We start from the raw sequence: 19910 nt of genomic DNA on the forward strand, positions 1-19910 counted from the left end.
GAGGTGTTTTCAGCTGTTTTTTGACATGTCATATTTTGACATTTTTGCCATTCTATAGCCTTGCCTTTTCGCTTATTTTTTCAACATGCTATATTTTGGTATTTTTGGCCGTTTTTAAAACAAACTATGCTATGGCATGTCTCAATACGCTCTATTATGCTGTTTTGAGGTGTTTTCAGCTGTTTTTGTGACATGTCCTATTTTGACATTTTTGCCATACTATAGCCTTGCCTTTTCGCTCATTTTTTCAACATGCTTTTTTATGGTGTTTTTGGCCGTTTTTAAAACAAACTATGCTATGGCATGTCTCAATACGCTCTATTATGCTGTTTTGAGGTGTTTTCAGCTGTTTTTGGGACATCTCATATTTTGACATTTTTTGACATACTATAGCCTTGCCTTTTCACTCATTTTTCAACATGCTTTTTTATGGTGTTTTTGGCAATTTTTAAAACAAACTATGTTATGGCGTGTCTCAATACGCTCTTTTATGCTGTTTTGAGGCGTTTTCATCCGTTTTTGTTAGATGTCATATTTTGACATTTTTGCCATACTATAGCCTTGCCTTTTCGCTCATTTTTTCAACATGCTTTTTATGGTGTTTTTTGGCCTTTTAAAACAAACTATGTTATGGCGTGTCTCAGCAGGCTCTTTTATGCTGTTTTGAGGTGTTTTCATCCTTTTTGTAGATGTCATATTTTGACATTTTGCCATACTATAGCCTTGCTTTTTCGATCATTTTTCAACATGCTTTTTTATGGTGTTTTTAACCTTTTAAAACAAACTATGCTATGGCGTGTCTCAACACTCTTTTATGCTGTTTTGAGGTGTTTTCATCCGTTTTTGCATGTCATATTTTGACATTTTTGCCATACTATAGCCTTGCCTTTTTCGCTTATTTTTCAACATGCTTTTTATGGTGTTTTTGGCCGTTTTTAAAACAAACTATGCTATGGCATGTCTCAATACGCTCTTTTATGCTGTTTTGAGGTGTTTTCAGCTGTTTTTGTGACATGTCCTATTTTGACATTTTTGCCATACTATAGCCTTGCTTTTTCGCTTATTTTTTCAACATGCTTTTTTATGGTGTTTTTGGCCGTTTTTAAAACAAACTATGCTATGGCGTGTCTCAGCAGGCTCTTTTATGCTGTTTTTAGCTGTTTTTTTTTTGCATGTCATATTTTGACATTTTTGCCATACTATAGCCTTGCCTTTTTACTCATTTTTTCAACATGCTATATTTTGGTATTTTTGGCCATTTTTAAAACAAACTACGCTATGGCATGTCTCAATACGCTCTTTTATGCTGTTTTGAGGCGTTTTCAGCTGTTTTTGGGACATGTCATATTTTGACATTTTTGCCATACTATAGCCTTGCCTTTCCACTCATTTTTCAACATGCTTTTTTATGGTATTTTTGGCAATTTTTAAAACAAACCATGCTATGGCCTGTCTCAGCAGGCTCTTTTATGCTGTTTTGAGGTGTTTTCATCTATTTTTGGGACATGTCATATTTTGACATTTTTGCCATACTATAGACTTGCCTTTTCGCTCATTTTTCAACATGCTATTTTGTGGTTAGTTTGACCATTTTTTATACAAACTATGCTATGGCGTGTCTCAGCAGGCTCTTTTATGCTGTTTTGAAGTGTTTTCACCTTTTTTGGGACATCTCATATTTTGACATTTTTGCCATACTATAGCCTTGCCTTTTCGCTCATTTTTTCAACATGCTTTTTTATGGTGTTTTTGGCCGTTTTTAAAACAAACTATGCTATGGCCTGTCTCAGCTCTTTTATGCTGTTTTGAGTGTTTTCATCCGTTTTGTTGACATGTCATATTTTGACATTTTGCCATACTATAGCCTTTGCCTTTTCACTCATTTTTTCAACATGCTATTTTTTGGTGTTTTTGGCCATTTTAAAACAAACTATGCTATGGCATGTCTTCAAAGGCTCTTTATGCTGTTTTGAGGTGTTTTCATCCGTTTTGTTAGATGTCATATTTTGACATTTTGCCATACTATAGCCTTGCCTTTTCGATCATTTTTTCAACATGCTTTTTATGGTGTTTTTAATTTTAAAACAAACTATGCTATGGCGTGTCTCAGCAGCCTCTTTTATGCTGTTTTTAGTGTTTTCATCCTTTTTTTGCATGTCATATTTTGACATTTTGCCATACTATAGCCTTGCTTTTTCATTTTTTCAACATGCTATATTTATGGTGTTTTTGGCCATTTTAAAACAAACTATGCTATGGCGTGTCTCAGCAGCTCTTTTATGCTGTTTTGAGGTGTTTTCATCCGTTTTTGGGACATGTCATATTTTGACATTTTTGCCATACTATAGCCTTGCCTTTTCGCTCATTTTTTCAACATGCTATTTTTTGGTTTTTTTGGCCATTTTAAAACAAACTATACGATGGCGTGTCTCAGCAGGCTCTTTTATGCTGTTTTGAGGTGTTTTCATCCGTTTTTGGGACATGTCATATTTTGACATTTTTGCCATACTATAGCCTTGCCTTTTCACTCATTTTTTCAACATGCATTTTTATGGTGTTTTTGGCCGTTTTTAAAACAAACTATGCTATGGCATGTCTCAATACGCTCTTTTATGCTGTTTTGAGGTGTTTTCATCCGTTTTTGTTAGATGTCATATTTTGACATTTTTGCCATACTATAGCCTTGCCTTTTTCATTTTTCAACATGCTATTTTTATGGTTAGCTTTGACCATTTTAATACAAACTATGCTATGTCTCAATCGCTTCTTTTATGCTGTTTTGAGGTGTTTTCATCCGTTTTTGGGACATGTCATATTTTGACATTTTTGCCATACTATAGCCTTGCCTTTTCACTCATTTTTTCAACATGCTATTTTATGGTGTTTTTATTTTAAAACAAACTATGCTTTTAAAACAAACCTATATGTCTTATGCTGTTTTATGCTGTTTTGAGGTGTTTTCATCCGTTTTTGGGACATGTCATATTTTGACATTTTTGCCATACTATAGCCTTGCTTTTTCGATCATTTTTTCAACATGCTTTTTTATGGTGTTTTTAACCCTTTTTAAAACAAACTATACGATGGCGTGTCTCAGCAGGCTCTTTTATGCTGTTTTTAGCTGGTTTTTTTGCATGTCATATTTTGACATTTTTGCCATACTATAGCCTTGCTTTTTCGCTTATTTTTTCAACATGCTATATTTTGGTGTTTGTGGCCGTTTTTAAAACAAACTATGCTATGGCGTGTCTTAATACGCTCTTTTATGCTGTTTTGAAGTGTTTTCACCTTTTTTGGGACATCTCATATTTTGACATTTTTGCCATACTATAGCCTTGCCTTTTCACTCATTTTTTCAACATGCTATATTTTGGTATTTTTGGCCATTTTTAAAACAAACTATGCTATGGCATGTCTCAATACACTCTTTTATGCTGTTTTGAGGCGTTTTCATCCGTTTTTGTTAGATGTCATATTTTGACATTTTTTGACATACTATAGCCTTGCCTTTTCGCTCATTTTTTCAACATGCTTTTTTATGGTTTGTTTGACCATTTTTAATACAAACTATGCTATGGCGTGTCTCAGCAGACTCTATTATGCTGTTTTGAGGTGTTTTCATCTATTTTTGGGACATGTCATATTTTGACATTTTTGCCATACTATAGCCTTGCCTTTTCACTCATTTTTCAACATCCTTTTTTATGGTGTTTTTGGCAATTTTTAATACAAACTATGCTATGGCGTGTCTCAGCAGGCTCTTTTATGCTGTTTTGAGGTGTTTTCATACGTTTTTGTTAGATGTCATATTTTGACATTTTTGCCATACTATAGCCTTGCCTTTTCGCTCATTTTTTCAACATGCTTTTTTATGGTTCGTTTGACCATTTTTAATACAAACTATGCTATGGCGTATCTTAATACGCTCTTTTATGCTGTTTTGAGGTGTTTTCAGCTGTTTTTGGGACATCTCATATTTTGACATTTTTGCCATACTATAGCCTTGCCTTTTCATTCATTTTTCAACATGCTTTTTTATGGTGTTTTTGGCCGTTCTTAAAACAAACTATATGATGACGTGTCTTAAGAAGCTCTTTAATGCTGCTTTGAGTTGTTTTCAGCTGTTTTTGGGACATCTCATATTTTGACATTTTTGACAGCCTTGCCTTTTCACTCATTTTTTCAACATGCTTTTTTATGGTGTTTTTGGCCGTTTTTAAAACAAACTATGCTATGGCGTGTCTTAATAGGCTCTTTTATACTGTTTTGAGGTGTTTTCAGCTGTTTTTGGAACGTCTCATTTTGAAATTTTTTCCATACTATAGCCTTTCTTTTTCGCTCATTTTTTCAACATGCTTTTTTATGGTGTTTTTAACCCTTTTTAAAACAAACTATACGATGGCGTGTCTCAGCAGCCTCTTTTATGCTGTTTTTAGCTGTTTTTTTTTGCATGTCATATTTTGACATTTTTGCCATACTATAGCCTTGCTTTTTCGCTTATTTTTTCAACATGCTATATTTTGGTGTTTATGGCCGTTTTTAAAACAAACTATGCTATGGCGTGTCTCAATACGCTCTATTATGCTGTTTTGAGGTGTTTTCATCTATTTTTGGGACATGTCATATTTTGACATTTTTGCCATACTATAGCCTTGCCTTTTCACTCATTTTTCAACATGCTTTTTTATGGTGTTTTTGGCAATTTTTAAAACAAACTATGCTATGGCGTGTCTCAATACGCTCTTTTATGCTGTTTTGAGGTGTTTTCATCCGTTTTTGGGACATGTCATATTTTGACATTTTTGCCATTCTATAGCCTTGCCTTTTCGCTCAATTTTTCAACATCCTTTTTTATGGTTAGTTTGACCATTTTTTATACAAACTATGCTATGGCGTGTCTTAATACGCTCTTTTATGCTGTTTTGAAGTGTTTTCACCTTTTTTGGGACACCTCATATTTTGACATTTTTGCCATACTATAGCCTTGCTTTTTCACTCATTTTTTCAACATGCTATTTTGTGGTGTTCTTGGCCGTTTTTAAAACAAACTATATGATGACGTGTCTTAAGAGGCTCTTTTATGCTGCTTTGAGTTGTTTTCAGCTGTTTTTGGGACATCTCATATTTTGACATTTTTGCCATACTATAGCCTTGCCTTTTCACTCATTTTTTCAACATGCTATATTTTGGTATTTTTGGCCATTTTTAAAACAAACTATGCTATGGCATGTCTCAATACACTCTTTTATGCTGTTTTGAGGCGTTTTCATCCGTTTTTGTTAGATGTCATATTTTGACATTTTTTGACATACTATAGCCTTGCCTTTTCGCTCATTTTTTCAACATGCTTTTTTATGGTTTGTTTGACCATTTTTAATACAAACTATGCTATGGCGTGTCTCAGCAGACTCTATTATGCTGTTTTGAGGTGTTTTCATCTATTTTTGGGACATGTCATATTTTGACATTTTTGCCATACTATAGCCTTGCCTTTTCACTCATTTTTCAACATCCTTTTTTATGGTGTTTTTGGCAATTTTTAATACAAACTATGCTATGGCGTGTCTCAGCAGGCTCTTTTATGCTGTTTTGAGGTGTTTTCATACGTTTTTGTCAGATGTCCTATTTTGACATTTTTGCCATACTATAGACTTGCCTTTTCGCTCAATTTTTCAACATCCTTTTTTATGGTTCGTTTGACCATTTTTAATACAAACTATGCTATGGCCTTTCTCAGCAGGCTCTTTTACGCTGCTTTGAGGTGTTTTCAGCTGTTTTTGGGACATCTCATATTTTGACATTTTTGCCATACTATAGCCTTGCCTTTTCACTCATTTTTTCAACATGCTTTTTTATGGTGTTTTTGGCCATTTTTAATACAAACTATGCTATGGCATGTCTTAATAGGCTCTTTTATGCTGTTTTGAAGTGTTTTCACCTTTTTTGGGACATGTCATAATTTGAAATTTTTGCCATACTATAGCCTTGCCTTTTCACTCATTTTTCAACATGCTTTTTTATGGTGTTTTTAACCCTTTTTAAAACAAACTATACGATGGCGTGTCTCAGCAGGCTCTTTTATGCTGTTTTGAGGTGTTTTCATCCGTTTTTGTTAGATGTCATATTTTGACATTTTTGCCATACTATAGCCTTGCCGTTTCGCTCATTTTTTCAACATGCTATATTTTGGTATTTTTGGCCATTTTTATGCAAACTATGCTATGGCATGTCTCAATATGCTCTTTTATGCTGTTTTGAGGTGTTTTCATCCGTTTTTGGGACATGTCATATTTTGACATTTTTGCCATACTATAGCCTTGCCTTTTCGCTCATTTTTTCAACATGCTTTTTTATGGTGTTTTTAGCCGTTCTTAAAACAAACTATATGATGACGTGTCTTAAGAGGCTCTTTAATGCTGCTTTGAGTTGTTTTCAGCTGTTTTTGGGACATCTCATATTTTGACATTTTTGACAGCCTTGCCTTTTCGCTCATTTTTTCAACATGCTTTTTTATGGTGTTTTTAACCCTTTTTAAAACAAACTATACGATGGCGTGTCTCAGCAGGCTCTTTTATGCTGTTTTTAGCTGTTTTTTTTTTGCATGTCATATTTTGACATTTTTGCCATACTATAGCCTTGCTTTTTCGCTTATTTTTTCAACATGCTATATTTTGGTGTTTATGGCCGTTTTTAAAACAAACTATGCTATGGCGTGTCTCAATACGCTCTATTATGCTGTTTTGAGGTGTTTTCATCTATTTTTGGGACATGTCATATTTTGACATTTTTGCCATACTATAGCCTTGCCTTTTCACTCATTTTTTCAACATGCTATATTTTGGTATTTTTGGCCATTTTTAAAACAAACTATGCTATGGCATGTCTCAATACACTCTTTTATGCTGTTTTGAGGCGTTTTCATCCGTTTTTGTTAGATGTCATATTTTGACATTTTTTGACATACTATAGCCTTGCCTTTTCGCTCATTTTTTCAACATGCTTTTTTATGGTTTGTTTGACCATTTTTAATACAAACTATGCTATGGCGTGTCTCAGCAGACTCTATTATGCTGTTTTGAGGTGTTTTCATCTATTTTTGGGACATGTCATATTTTGACATTTTTGCCATACTATAGCCTTGCCTTTTCACTCATTTTTCAACATCCTTTTTTATGGTGTTTTTGGCAATTTTTAATACAAACTATGCTATGGCGTGTCTCAGCAGGCTCTTTTATGCTGTTTTGAGGTGTTTTCATACGTTTTTGTCAGATGTCCTATTTTGACATTTTTGCCATACTATAGACTTGCCTTTTCGCTCAATTTTTCAACATGCTTTTTTATGGTTCGTTTGACCATTTTTAATACAAACTATGCTATGGCCTGTCTCAGCAGGCTCTTTTACGCTGCTTTGAGGTGTTTTCAGCTGTTTTTGGGACATCTCATATTTTGACATTTTTGCCATACTATAGCCTTGCCTTTTCATTCATTTTTCAACATGCTTTTTTATGGTGTTTTTGGCAATTTTTAAAACAAACTATATGATGGCGTGTCTTAAGAAGCTCTTTAATGCTGCTTTGAGTTGTTTTCAGCTGTTTTTGGGACATGTCATATTTTGACATTTTTGCCATACTATAGCCTTGCCTTTTCACTCATTTTTTCAACATGCATTTTTATGGTGTTTTTGGCCGTTTTTAAAACAAACTATGCTATGGCGTGTCTTAAAAGGCTCTTTTATACTGTTTTGAGGTGTTTTCAGCTGTTTTTGGAACGTCTCATTTTGAAATTTTTTCCATACTATAGCCTTTCTTTTTCGCTCATTTTTTCAACATGCTTTTTTATGGTGTTTTTAACCCTTTTTAAAACAAACTATACGATGGCGTGTCTCAGCAGGCTCTTTTATGCTGTTTTTAGCTGTTTTTTTTGCATGTCATATTTTGACATTTTTGCCATACTATAGCCTTGCTTTTTCGCTTATTTTTTCAACATGCTATATTTTGGTGTTTATGGCCGTTTTTAAAACAAACTATGCTATGGCGTGTCTCAATACGCTCTATTATGCTGTTTTGAGGTGTTTTCATCTATTTTTGGGACATGTCATATTTTGACATTTTTGCCATACTATAGCCTTGCCTTTTCACTCATTTTTCAACATGCTTTTTATGGTGTTTTTGGCAATTTTAAAACAAACTATGCTATGGCGTGTCTCAATACGCTCTTTTATGCTGTTTTGAAGTGTTTTCATCCGTTTTGGGACATGTCATATTTTGACATTTTTGCCATTCTATAGCCTTGCCTTTTCGCTCAATTTTTCAACATCCTTTTTTATGGTTAGTTTGACCATTTTTTATACAAACTATGCTATGGCGTGTCTTAATACGCTCTTTTATGCTGTTTTGAAGTGTTTTCACCTTTTTTGGGACACCTCATATTTTGACATTTTTGCCATACTATAGCCTTGCTTTTTCACTCATTTTTTCAACATGCTATTTTGTGGTGTTCTTGGCCGTTTTTAAAACAAACTATATGATGACGTGTCTTAAGAGGCTCTTTTATGCTGCTTTGAGTTGTTTTCAGCTGTTTTTGGGACATCTCATATTTTGACATTTTTGCCATACTATAGCCTTGCCTTTTCACTCATTTTTTCAACATGCTATATTTTGGTATTTTGGCCATTTTAAAACAAACTATGCTATGGCATGTCTCAATACGCTCTTTTATGCTGTTTTGAGGCGTTTTCATCCGTTTTTGTTAGATGTCATATTTTGACATTTTTTGACATACTATAGCCTTGCCTTTTCGCTCATTTTTTCAACATGCTTTTTTATGGTTTGTTTGACCATTTTTAATACAAACTATGCTATGGCGTGTCTCAGCAGACTCTATTATGCTGTTTTGAGGTGTTTTCATCTATTTTTGGGACATGTCATATTTTGACATTTTTGCCATACTATAGCCTTGCCTTTTCACTCATTTTTCAACATCCTTTTTTATGGTGTTTTTGGCAATTTTTAATACAAACTATGCTATGGCGTGTCTCAGCAGGCTCTTTTATGCTGTTTTGAGGTGTTTTCATACGTTTTTGTCAGATGTCCTATTTTGACATTTTTGCCATACTATAGACTTGCCTTTTCGCTCAATTTTTCAACATCCTTTTTTATGGTTCGTTTGACCATTTTTAATACAAACTATGCTATGGCCTTTCTCAGCAGGCTCTTTTACGCTGCTTTGAGGTGTTTTCAGCTGTTTTTGGGACATCTCATATTTTGACATTTTGCCATACTATAGCCTTGCCTTTTCACTCATTTTTTCAACATGCTTTTTTATGGTGTTTTTGGCCATTTTTAATACAAACTATGCTATGGCATGTCTTAATAGGCTCTTTTATGCTGTTTTGAAGTGTTTTCACCTTTTTTGGGACATGTCATAATTTGAAATTTTTGCCATACTATAGCGTGCCTTTTCGCTCATTTTTTCAACATGCTATATTTTGGTATTTTTGGCCATTTTTTTATACAAACTATGCTATGGCATGTCTTAATACGCTCTTTTGTGCTGTTTTGAGGTGTTTTCAACTTTTTTGGGACATGTCATATTTTGACATTTTTGCCATACTATAGCCTTGCCTTTTCACTCATTTTTTCAACATGCTTTTTTATGGTGTTTTTGGCCGTTTTTTATACAAACTATGCTATGGCATGTCTTAATACGCTCTTTTGTGCTGTTTTGAGGTGTTTTCAACTTTTTTGGGACATGTCATATTTTGACATTTTTGCCATACTATAGCCTTGCCTTTTCGCTCATTTTTTCAACATGCTTTTTTATGGTGTTTTTAGCCGTTCTTAAAACAAACTATATGATGACGTGTCTTAAGAGGCTCTTTAATGCTGCTTTGAGTTGTTTTCAGCTGTTTTTGGGACATCTCATATTTTGACATTTTTGACAGCCTTGCCTTTTCGCTCATTTTTTCAACATGCTTTTTTATGGTGTTTTTGGCCGTTTTTAAAACAAACTATGCTATGGCGTGTCTCAGCAGGCTCTTTTATGCTGTTTTGAGGTGTTTTCATCTATTTTTGGGACATGTCATATTTTGACATTTTTGCCATACTATAGCCTTGCTTATTCGCTTATTTTTTCAACATGCTATATTTTGGTGTTTATGGCCGTTTTTAAAACAAACTATGCTATGGCGTGTCTCAATACAACAAACTATGCTGCTTTGAGGTGTTTTCAGCTGTTTTTGGGACATCTCATATTTTGACATTTTTGCCATACTATAGCCTTGCCTTTTCGCTCATTTTTTCAACATGCTTTTTTATGGTGTTTTTGGCCGTTTTTAAAATAAACTATGCTATGGCATGTCTCAGCAGGCTCTTTTATGCTGTTTTGAGGTGTTTTCAGCTGTTTTTGTGAAATGTCATATTTTGACATTTTTGCCATACTATAGCCTTGCTTTTTCGTTCATTTTTTCAACATGCTATATTTTAGTGTTTATGGCCGTTTTTAAAACAAACTATGCTATGGCGTGTCTCAATACGTTCTTTTATGCTATTTTGAGGTGTTTTCATCCGTTTTTGTTAGATGTCATATTTTGACATTTTTGCCATACTATAGCCTTTCTTTTTCGCTCATTTTTTCAACATGCTTTTTCATGGTGTTTTTAACCCTTTTTAAAACAAACTATACGATGGCGTGTCTCAGCAGGTTCTTTTATGCTGTTTTTAGCTGTTTTTGTGACATGTCACATTTTGATATTTTTGCCATACTATAGCCTTGCTTTTTCGCTCATTTTCTAGCATGCTATATTTTGGTGTTTTTGGCCATTTTTAAAACAAACTATGCTAAGGAATGTCTTAATAGGCTTTTATGCTGTTAATTGCCTTCTTTCCATGCTTTTGAAAGAATTTAAGCCAATGTGCTCAGGTTTCAAAGGCTTAATAAAGGGTACAGCACACACTCAATGGAGCTAGCAACTTTAATCCAGACCTCAATTTTATTTTGAAAGCTTTCTTTTTATACACATCTACATATTTACAAAAAGTAAAATTCGACAAGCATCCAAGAAAAACAATCTGAACTTCAAAGAGCAACTTCAGAGCCGAACTGGCACGCACACAACAAAACGTATGCATCACGCTTTCACATTATGCAAAAATCTAACACACAGTTATACCTACACACATTACCATGCACAAAATGCACCCTAAATTGCAACCACACGCGGTCCAAGATGTCTCACTAACAGAAGTGTTAACAACACAAAGCATACAAGGCATATCACACTAATGTGCAACATTTTTAACACACATCCACATTGAACAAACACCCACGCACAAATTCACTCCACCACAGTTTTAAAAAAAAAAAGAGAGAAAAGACACTCTGGGTCCTTTGGCAAATAACACCTACTCCTTCACCATCTGTGTAGTAGAGACAGGAATGGATCTCAACCTAAAATGGTGTATACCAATAGATGATATCAGTGCAATTTTCTGAGCCTTTTATGGCTGATGTGCCTCATGACTGACATTTTTGATACACTGGCACATAAAATGTAACTATTTTTAACATTTTGCTACAGGTGTTTACTTCAGAACTGGATGTTCTCAGTCAATTTCGTCATATCTGATGAGTGCTACACGTAAATTGCTACACCTTAACATGGGATTTTTTCTTAAGTATACCTTTTTTTCCATTATGTGATTGTAGCAGTTATTTCCGTGTGCTCTCACCTACACAGAGGTCTTTGGAGTATGGTGTCATTTGAGGAGAGGGCGTTGGGAAGATCCACTGACAGGTGGGGGTTTAGGGATAAATCAATCAGAATCATATTTGTCTCCATCATCATCATCATCCTCGTTGTCATGTTCACCATGGCAGCCCAGCTCATGCAGCACTTCCCTCTGGTAGCGATCCCAGCTCCTCCGGCTATATGAGTGCTCCTCCTCCCAGTATCCTGCAAAGACAAGCCATCTCAGTTAGCAATGTCCGTGTTCTTGGGTTTCATTTACAGTAATAAAGCTAGTCTAGATAGCATTTATCAGTGAACAAAATTAACTGTTTTTCCTTCCTTGCCCACCAATGAATTTTAAAGATTCTGTATTCAACATTCAGAACATTATTATATCAGAAAACCACTATTTGCTGTATGCAAAGAGAGAATGAGAGAATGAAGTAACGCTACCTCTGTATGTGTTGTACAATTTGGCTTTAAAATAACATTATAGTATTTTAGGCTATATCATGATATACAAAATAGATCATGATATTTTCAAATCGCCTGTAAACTATTGTGGACTACTAAAATACATAACTATTAATTAAATAGCAGTTACTAAAAAGTTTAATAAGCTAACTACTGCCATATAATAAAGTTAAATAAAGTAGTGTTAAAATACATAAGGTTAGAAAAGTTATGAAGTTATACACAGCACGTTCAAACCGACCGAGGCCGGCCACCAGAACCGCACAGGCGTAACCGAGGTGCCCGTTCTCACAAAGGCCACACTGCAACGTTCCAGAACAAACTGTTTCCCTGGCATCAATACTTCTGAGGAAGGTGAAACGATCTTTCCTGTGCTATTATGGGGTTGATGCTCTTAAATGATAGGGACACACAGGAAGTGTTAGACTGAGGTTAGGATCTTCCATTAATACAATTATGGGTTATTCTCTGATCAGGCCTCTTCTTTATCTTTTCCTTCAGTGTTTTATGGGATAGGTTTCCTCTCTGCTGCTGATGCTTGACATTGCCTTTTCTTTAATCTTAACTTTTCATCTGCTTGATCATCTTGCACTATTTCAGTGCACCTGATCAAGTCCAGATGTCACACCTAATTCAGTTCCTCACTGGTTTTCATCCCCTCATTTTTATTGTCACTTCATTTATGAGTTTGTTGTTCATTTAGTCATTTTATTCACTTTGTGTCTTTGTTGTATTCACTGTTTCATCATCTATCCATACTTACTCTTAAACTCAGTCATTTGTAGTTTTAGGAGTAGTTTTGCCCTTAGTGAGTAGTTTAATAAACCTTTAATTTATAAAAACACACGATCTTGTGATGTGTGTGTATAATGTCAGGTCCTTGTATACATGGAAAAAGAACTCTGTAGCAAATTTCAAATTAAGAGACTAGATTGATTAATAAGTTAAAACAGGCTATTAAAATTTCTATCTTAATGGGTGGTGCTCTGAGGTTTTAAACTCTAATTTTTAATGTAAACTTATTGTTCCTGATAGCTGAAGTTGAGTCTCATTACTCCACTTCATCTTCTATACCAATTCATGTTTCTGAGTCATAATTTTGCATTATGAGTCATAGTTACGTATTCTGGTATTGATTTATTAATTAATTAATAATTTTAATTAATTGCTAATTAATTAGTAAGTCCCCTATTTAAACCGCTACACTAAAATGTATGTTACATGCATGAACACAGCCAAAATTACTGAAAAATGTAAAATGAGAGGCGGGTCAAATGCACCAAACAGTCCCTTAGGGTTATTAACAGGGGCTGCATCAGATAACAGAAAGTGTACTCACAATCCTGTACCAACACAATAATACATACATGAATACGCACCTCCATAGCGCTCCTCTCTGTCACTGCCGTCTTCATCACTTTCCTCATCAGGGTAGTCATTCCTCCAGTTGCCTTCCTCGTTTTCATCATCCTCATCTTCATACACCTCCTCTTCATGAACCACAAGGTCGGGCACCTGGGACAAACAATAACCCATTTATGTGAAAGCCTTGTTTTTGTTTGTTAATTATTGTTTTATTGTCCTCAGAGAAATATTTGTAATAATAAATAAGGTACTTCTTGGGAAAGTTTTAGCCAAATTAATTCGATTAGAGGAAGTGGTACTGAATGCTGCGTTCTATAGACCGATAGGAAATTGTATCTGGTGCTGACTGGCCTAAAGTAGTATTTGATCCAGCACCACTGCTTTGAGTTAATTAAATATGAAATATAAGCTGAACAGCAAAGCCAAAATGTAAAGGTAGGCAAAAAGATATAACTTAGTCAAAACCACCTCCTGTCAGCTGACACTCGCTGATTTTTTAACAGTTTTACAGGTAGTTAGCACATAACGGATGTGAAGCTATATCCATGTGTACTTTCTACTTCACCCATGTCTTCATTCACTCACTCCGATTCCAGCACTCATTCATCTGTCCGTCCATCCATCCACACACACCAGTTCTCCCTCATCAGCGTAGGCCCTGACAGACAGGATGTCCTGGATCCACCCTGGTGTGACCGTTTCCTGGTAGTAAAGATCGTAGACGTAGTCATCATCCTGCTCCCGGTGCTCTTCGCCCAGTCTCTCTCCACTTATGCTCAGGCGCTCTCGCAGCATCTTGGTGCTGTTACACAGGATCACTTCTGGGTCTGGGGACAGCATCTTAACAAAAAGAGAGTGAGAGATCATATTAGCAATTCTGACTGATGCATTGAATCATAACTCTCTAAGAATTTAACAAAACGATTTAATACATTATGCAATATCAAGCTAAACTGACATAATTTGTACACCTCATGTCAGAGCTGCACATCTATCTTTCGCATTCAAACAATATTCCGACTGTGAATGAACCCTTAGGATCTGCTTTAATATTTCACAGACTTGTATTGCTCCGCGCGCACAATCAAAATCAAGCTTTGAAAAAATATAGTATACATTAATATGATTTACTACTTTCACTAATTAATTAATTTTTAACCAACATCAGTCGTTAATGGTAATCGCAAATATTAAATATTCATTCAATGTTCAGAGTTTTAAACCTTTAATTGACAGGTTTTTGCCACCATGATTTTTGATGGGAAAAAAAAACATTTTACCAACATATTACCACAGTCTGGGATATGTTATTGATTTACAGCAACATTGATTGTGACGGTGCACCTGGTGGAAATACCACAATTTTTCTCCATATGCTGAATATGGTAAAAGTGACGCCATCAGCTGGAAAATAGTAAAAATGATAAATTCCAGGGCAAAAGCTCAGAATGACACCCAGAAATAATACAGTTTATGTTTTTAATGCTTTGGTAGCTGTGGGATCAAAAATTGCAGTTTGAATGGGTTTCAATGGTGCAATGGTTTTGCACTTAACAGTATGAATGTAACAGTTTTGTTTACACAGTGTATTTTAGACTTATTGTAGGAGCTGAAATGGAAATTCCAAGATTAAATAAAAATACAGTCTTGCCAAAATTTACGCCATATGCAAGAACACAGCCAAAATTATCAAAAAATGAAGAATGCAAAGCATCTAAAATGTACCAAACAGTCCCTAAGGGTTAATAAGCTATTCACTACTTACTGTTGTTATTGTTGGAAACTTTGGTAACACAGGCAATAAAAAATGTTATTCATTACATACGTGGTTCTAGCTAGATTTCTGTTTTACTTTGAGGAGGGAAGGTTTAGAAATTGAACATTGCACTGGCAGACAGGAAACACTCAGAGTTGGAGGCTACCTTAAGCAAAGGTGAATGAAAATTTCATTAACGCTCACTGCAGTTGCAAAATAATTTTATGGAATGACAATAACACCAGCAACACAAAAGGACAACACGTCATAAATCTGCAGTGTTTTGGGTAGTGTTAGGAAACCTGATGCTACACTAACTTTGGTATAGCCCATTCCCTCCTTTGCCGCGCTGACCCTCAACAAAATATAACTATCACGTATTCAGTGGTAGGATAGAGCGCTGTATCACCATTAGATTGTGATGCAATACGTATTCTCAGATTCTGGTACTCCTGTTCCTCTCTGTACTTCTCCAGAGAAGACTTTCCTGTGTTGCACAGCTATAAAAATATCCCAGCTGACTTACAGATAATCATCTTTTACAGAAAAAAACTTGAATTATGAATTCCACTCTTGTCAAGATGGCAATTATAATATAATTGAATTGATACTTTTCATTGGTATTGCTCATCTGTTCCTTTTGATTACTTAGCAAAAAAGACCTTATTCAGGGCAGAAAAAAGTGTCAAAGGAATTATTGCTTAGCAGGTACTTTTGGTAGAGGAGGGGTGGGGCTGTTTAGTCTCAGATTTTTAAAGGTCCAGTGTGTAGGATTTAAGGGGTTATAACCCCTTAATAATCTGAAAATAACTGTTGTGTTTTCATTAACTGAAGAGTTTACAGAGATCTCCATGTTGCACTGTCATAACTATATTAGCCCTGAAGGGAAAAACCAAACGCCAAATCTAGGTAGGGCCATTTGCAGTTTTGCATCAGCCACTTCTAGCCCCTCTATGTTGAGCACCTTTGGAAAAACACTCATTTTTCTCATTTTTTTTACAGTTTCAAAATCACCATGTCTGTTTTGGAGAGATAAAGACCTCTGTGGATAATTCCTCTCCCGGTCAAAACCTCCTTAACATCTGGATCTTTAATTATCAGAGAAAAAAAGTGAGCCCACATTAGCAGGTGTTAGAAGGCATTAGCAAGTTTCAGTACGATGCCATCTGCAATCCTTACCACGAGATGCCACTTAATCTCCCTTAATCTTACACACTGGACCTTTAGAACACAAGGCTGAGATAGCAGAACTGTTCGATACAGTAAGCTTTTGTTCTTAGTTTGTTCACAGCAGTTTTATATGAGCTCAGTATGGCTAGGGACAACATACTGCCAATGGATGAAGATGGAACTGGGAGCTGACTGTGGTGAGGTGTCACATTTCTGCAAATGTATTTTCAGCTCGATTGGCAGGTTTTTAACCAATGCTGTCTCCTGTAAGCAACTCAAGTAAAATGTCATCAGACTTTACACCATTTCGTTTGCTCTGCCCCGTTCATTTGTTGTACACTGTTACTCGACTGACGGGTAATTTTCTTTTTTTTTTTTTTTAAGTGTAGCAAACTCTTGTTTTATCCTCCAAAAGTGGTGGTAGTGATAAAGTAGACCATTCATTTTCAGTAGGCAATATGGTAATTAATACCATTACAGAAAAAAAAAAGAATACTCATCTCTTACCAGCTACAATAACACTCAACTCACCTTGCCAGAGGTTTTGTCCTGGTCCTCTGCATCCTCGTGTAGGAGATCAACCACCTGGATTGCACCAAGACCCAGACATTTGTCCTGCTCTTTCCCAGTTTCCTCTCTGCCTTCATAATTTTCTGTTTGGGGACTTTGCCGCTCAGCTTGGCTTGAGAGGCCTGTCCGGTGGCTAGAGAGTATCCTGTAGCGTTCCTCCCTCCGGGTGCTCCACTTAGTGCTTCGCAGGTCCCCAATTATCCGGTGTGAACTGGCAGCAGAGGGGCGCAGAGCGTGGGCCATACGAGGCCGAGCCAAAGCCTGTCGCACCTGAGTCTGAACAGGAGCATCCTGGGGATGATGACAAAGACGAGAATTTATGAGGCACCTACATGAGAAGACATTTGGCTCACATCTAGAATTTGTGGGGAATTTGGCATTTAACAACAGAGTCCTTCTAAGTCATTTCAGGAAAACTGGCAGGAAGAATTAGGTATTGAAATAACAGATAAAGTATGAAAAACGTGTATTGTGTATTGTATATTCCCAGTGCAAAAGAGACAACAGCAAGTGGTACCAGTTCCTGGAGTCTATGTGGGATAAACAACGCCAACCATTATCATATTTTTGGAACTGACCGATTATCAAACTTTATTGGCAGGAAATTGCTAAACACATAAGTAACTTATTTGGAGTTAATATTCCATGTAGTGATATATTTTACATGGGTGATATTTCATTTGATGAATGCAACATTAATGACAAAAAACTATTACAAATTCTTCTGATGGCAAGTAAAAAAGCTATTACAAGAAAATGGCTTAAACCTCTTTTTCTAGCCTTTTTTCTTTCCCCTTTGTACCTCTCCAACGTGAAAGCTCCCCATGTTGTTTTGTATATAATATGTTAATTTAAAAAAAAAAAAAGAAAAAATATTGGAAGAGTTAAATGAGAGCTTAATTGTAGAAGAACTGCAATGCCAAATGTACTGCAATAGTTGTGTTCAGCTCTCTCTGTATGCTATTTTGCAGTAATGTTATTTGAAACTGCCTTTTCCAAAAAAAAAAAAAAAACTTGTATTGAGAACATTCACAGCAGTTCAATAAATGCTATGCATACACTGATGCAATTCAAAGTTGTACATTGCATTTCTCTCTTACTAGATTACAATAAATATCTAAAGATACATCACCCCTCAGTGTGTTAAAAAGATGACAGTACTCTGTCTCTGTCTCAGCATTTTTTTCAATGCCACATGTTGAAAATTTTTTAGGGTCATCTATTTTACTTTTCCCCAAGGCTTTTAAGAAAGATTCCCCCCCGTCCCTCTCACTGCACTAAAGGTGGTTGAGTCAAGCATGAATGAAGCTCAGATCATCTCTCTGTCCACACTGATAGTGAGAAAATTGCTGCAACAGTTTTGGAAATATAAGAAGCCCCCAACATTTGATATGTGGCTGAAGGAATTAGTAAATGATGTACATTTGGAGAAAATAAGATTAATGTTGTCAACTTGGGAGAAACTCTTTCAGAAAAAATGGCAACTAGTCATTACTCTGATAGTACAATTGAAGGTTAATGGTTTAGATTAATTAGATTAATAGATTAAACGTATCAATGTTTCAATAACCTGTAACTCAAGTGATAACGTGTGTCTTTTTTATTACTATTATTTTTTTTCTAGTCTGTGTCACCACCATTGTCCTCTTTTTTTGCTATTGTTTATTTTTCTTTGTTTGGTTTTGTCTTTTTTGCTTTTTTACAGTTGTTTTTTTTACTGTTGTTTGTGCATTTGCTTTTGGTGTTCTATTATTTTCTCATACTGCTCTATAAAATTAATAAATAAATGTTTAGAAAAGGAATCTATCCAAACATTACCAAGTCAAATCCAATCCTCACCACATCAACACTTGCTCTCTCTTTAGTGTAGCAGTAAGCAGATGAACATTAAGCTATTATATGAAGCATTATATAGCATTTAACTAAAAAGCAAGAAAAAAATGTTCATTTATAACATTACTTTACATAATATCCAAAATGGTGTAAAATACGTAATAGAAATATACCATAGATTGTAATTTAAGATGTAAATGCAGTCTATGGGTTATACCAGCATGTTTACCAGCTAAGCTAATTAGCTTGCGTGAAAGAATAATCTTTTTTTTTGCATTGTGTATCAAACACATTGACATAATAAAGCCATGACGGCTTTGATTTGGGATGAGGTCATAGTTTCCGAGGGCTGCAACACGTCACAACTACGTTCAACGTCAACAAAATGAGCTAACAATTGCTATTATAAGTGTAGTCGATGTACGGCTAATGTTAGCTAACAGCGTTGCCTAAACAGAGTATAATGCTAACAACAATTAGCACAGCAGGCGCTTTGTTTTCAAACAACTACCATCTGTATAAGTGATTGAATTAAACTTGCGATCAGCCAGCCGAATTTACTTAATTGATAAGTTTGTAACGACACTCTAGCTTAGTTTTTTTTTTTTGCCATTTCCACCGCCAGCTACGTGACGTTAGCCCGCAGCGCTTGGTTAGCTTTAGCCTGTAGCAGCGGGCCTCTCACCTGTGTCGCTACGGTCGCCACGAGTTTGAAGACAGAGTTTTCCACCTCGGCTTCATTTGGCTCCGGTACCGTTTCGCCCGAGCTCTGGGCCGTCTCTGGTCGGATACGTTTACACGCCAGCAACAACGCATCCGCGGGGTCGGTCCCCCGTTTTCTCTTGACTCGCAGAATAGTCGTGTTCGGGTCCATGTTGTCTCTCTGTCTCTCTGTTTGTCTGGTTTGTCTGGCGGAGGGGGGGGGGGCTGAAAAGCTCCGCCTTTATTTCCGGGTACCACAAACGTCGCAGCAAGGCGGAGCATGGTGAAAAAAAAAAACATACTCCTACTACT

At 35.7% G+C, this 19910-nt stretch overlaps 1 protein-coding gene across 1 annotated transcript; it reads right to left on the reverse strand.

Annotated features, from left to right (window-relative positions):
- Positions 1–10958: 10958 nt before the first annotated feature.
- On the reverse strand, positions 10959–19813 carry slc7a6os (solute carrier family 7 member 6 opposite strand). The gene is made up of 5 exons (XM_088080973.1): positions 19582–19813; positions 17025–17354; positions 14201–14407; positions 13582–13717; positions 10959–11953 (listed from the first exon to the last, which is right to left on the reverse strand). Exons 1-5 carry the CDS (start codon positions 19768–19770, stop codon positions 11814–11816), a joined length of 1002 nt encoding a protein of 333 aa, XP_087937099.1. The 5' UTR covers positions 19771–19813; the 3' UTR covers positions 10959–11813.
- Between the last annotated feature and the right edge of the window lie 97 nt (positions 19814–19910).

The sequence above is a fragment of the Plectropomus leopardus genome, chromosome 1, assembly GCF_026936395.1.
Source record: "Plectropomus leopardus strain MGB_pleo_1.0 chromosome 1, ASM2693639v1, whole genome shotgun sequence".
In the NCBI taxonomy this organism is placed as follows: Eukaryota; Metazoa; Chordata; class Actinopteri; order Perciformes; family Serranidae; genus Plectropomus; species Plectropomus leopardus.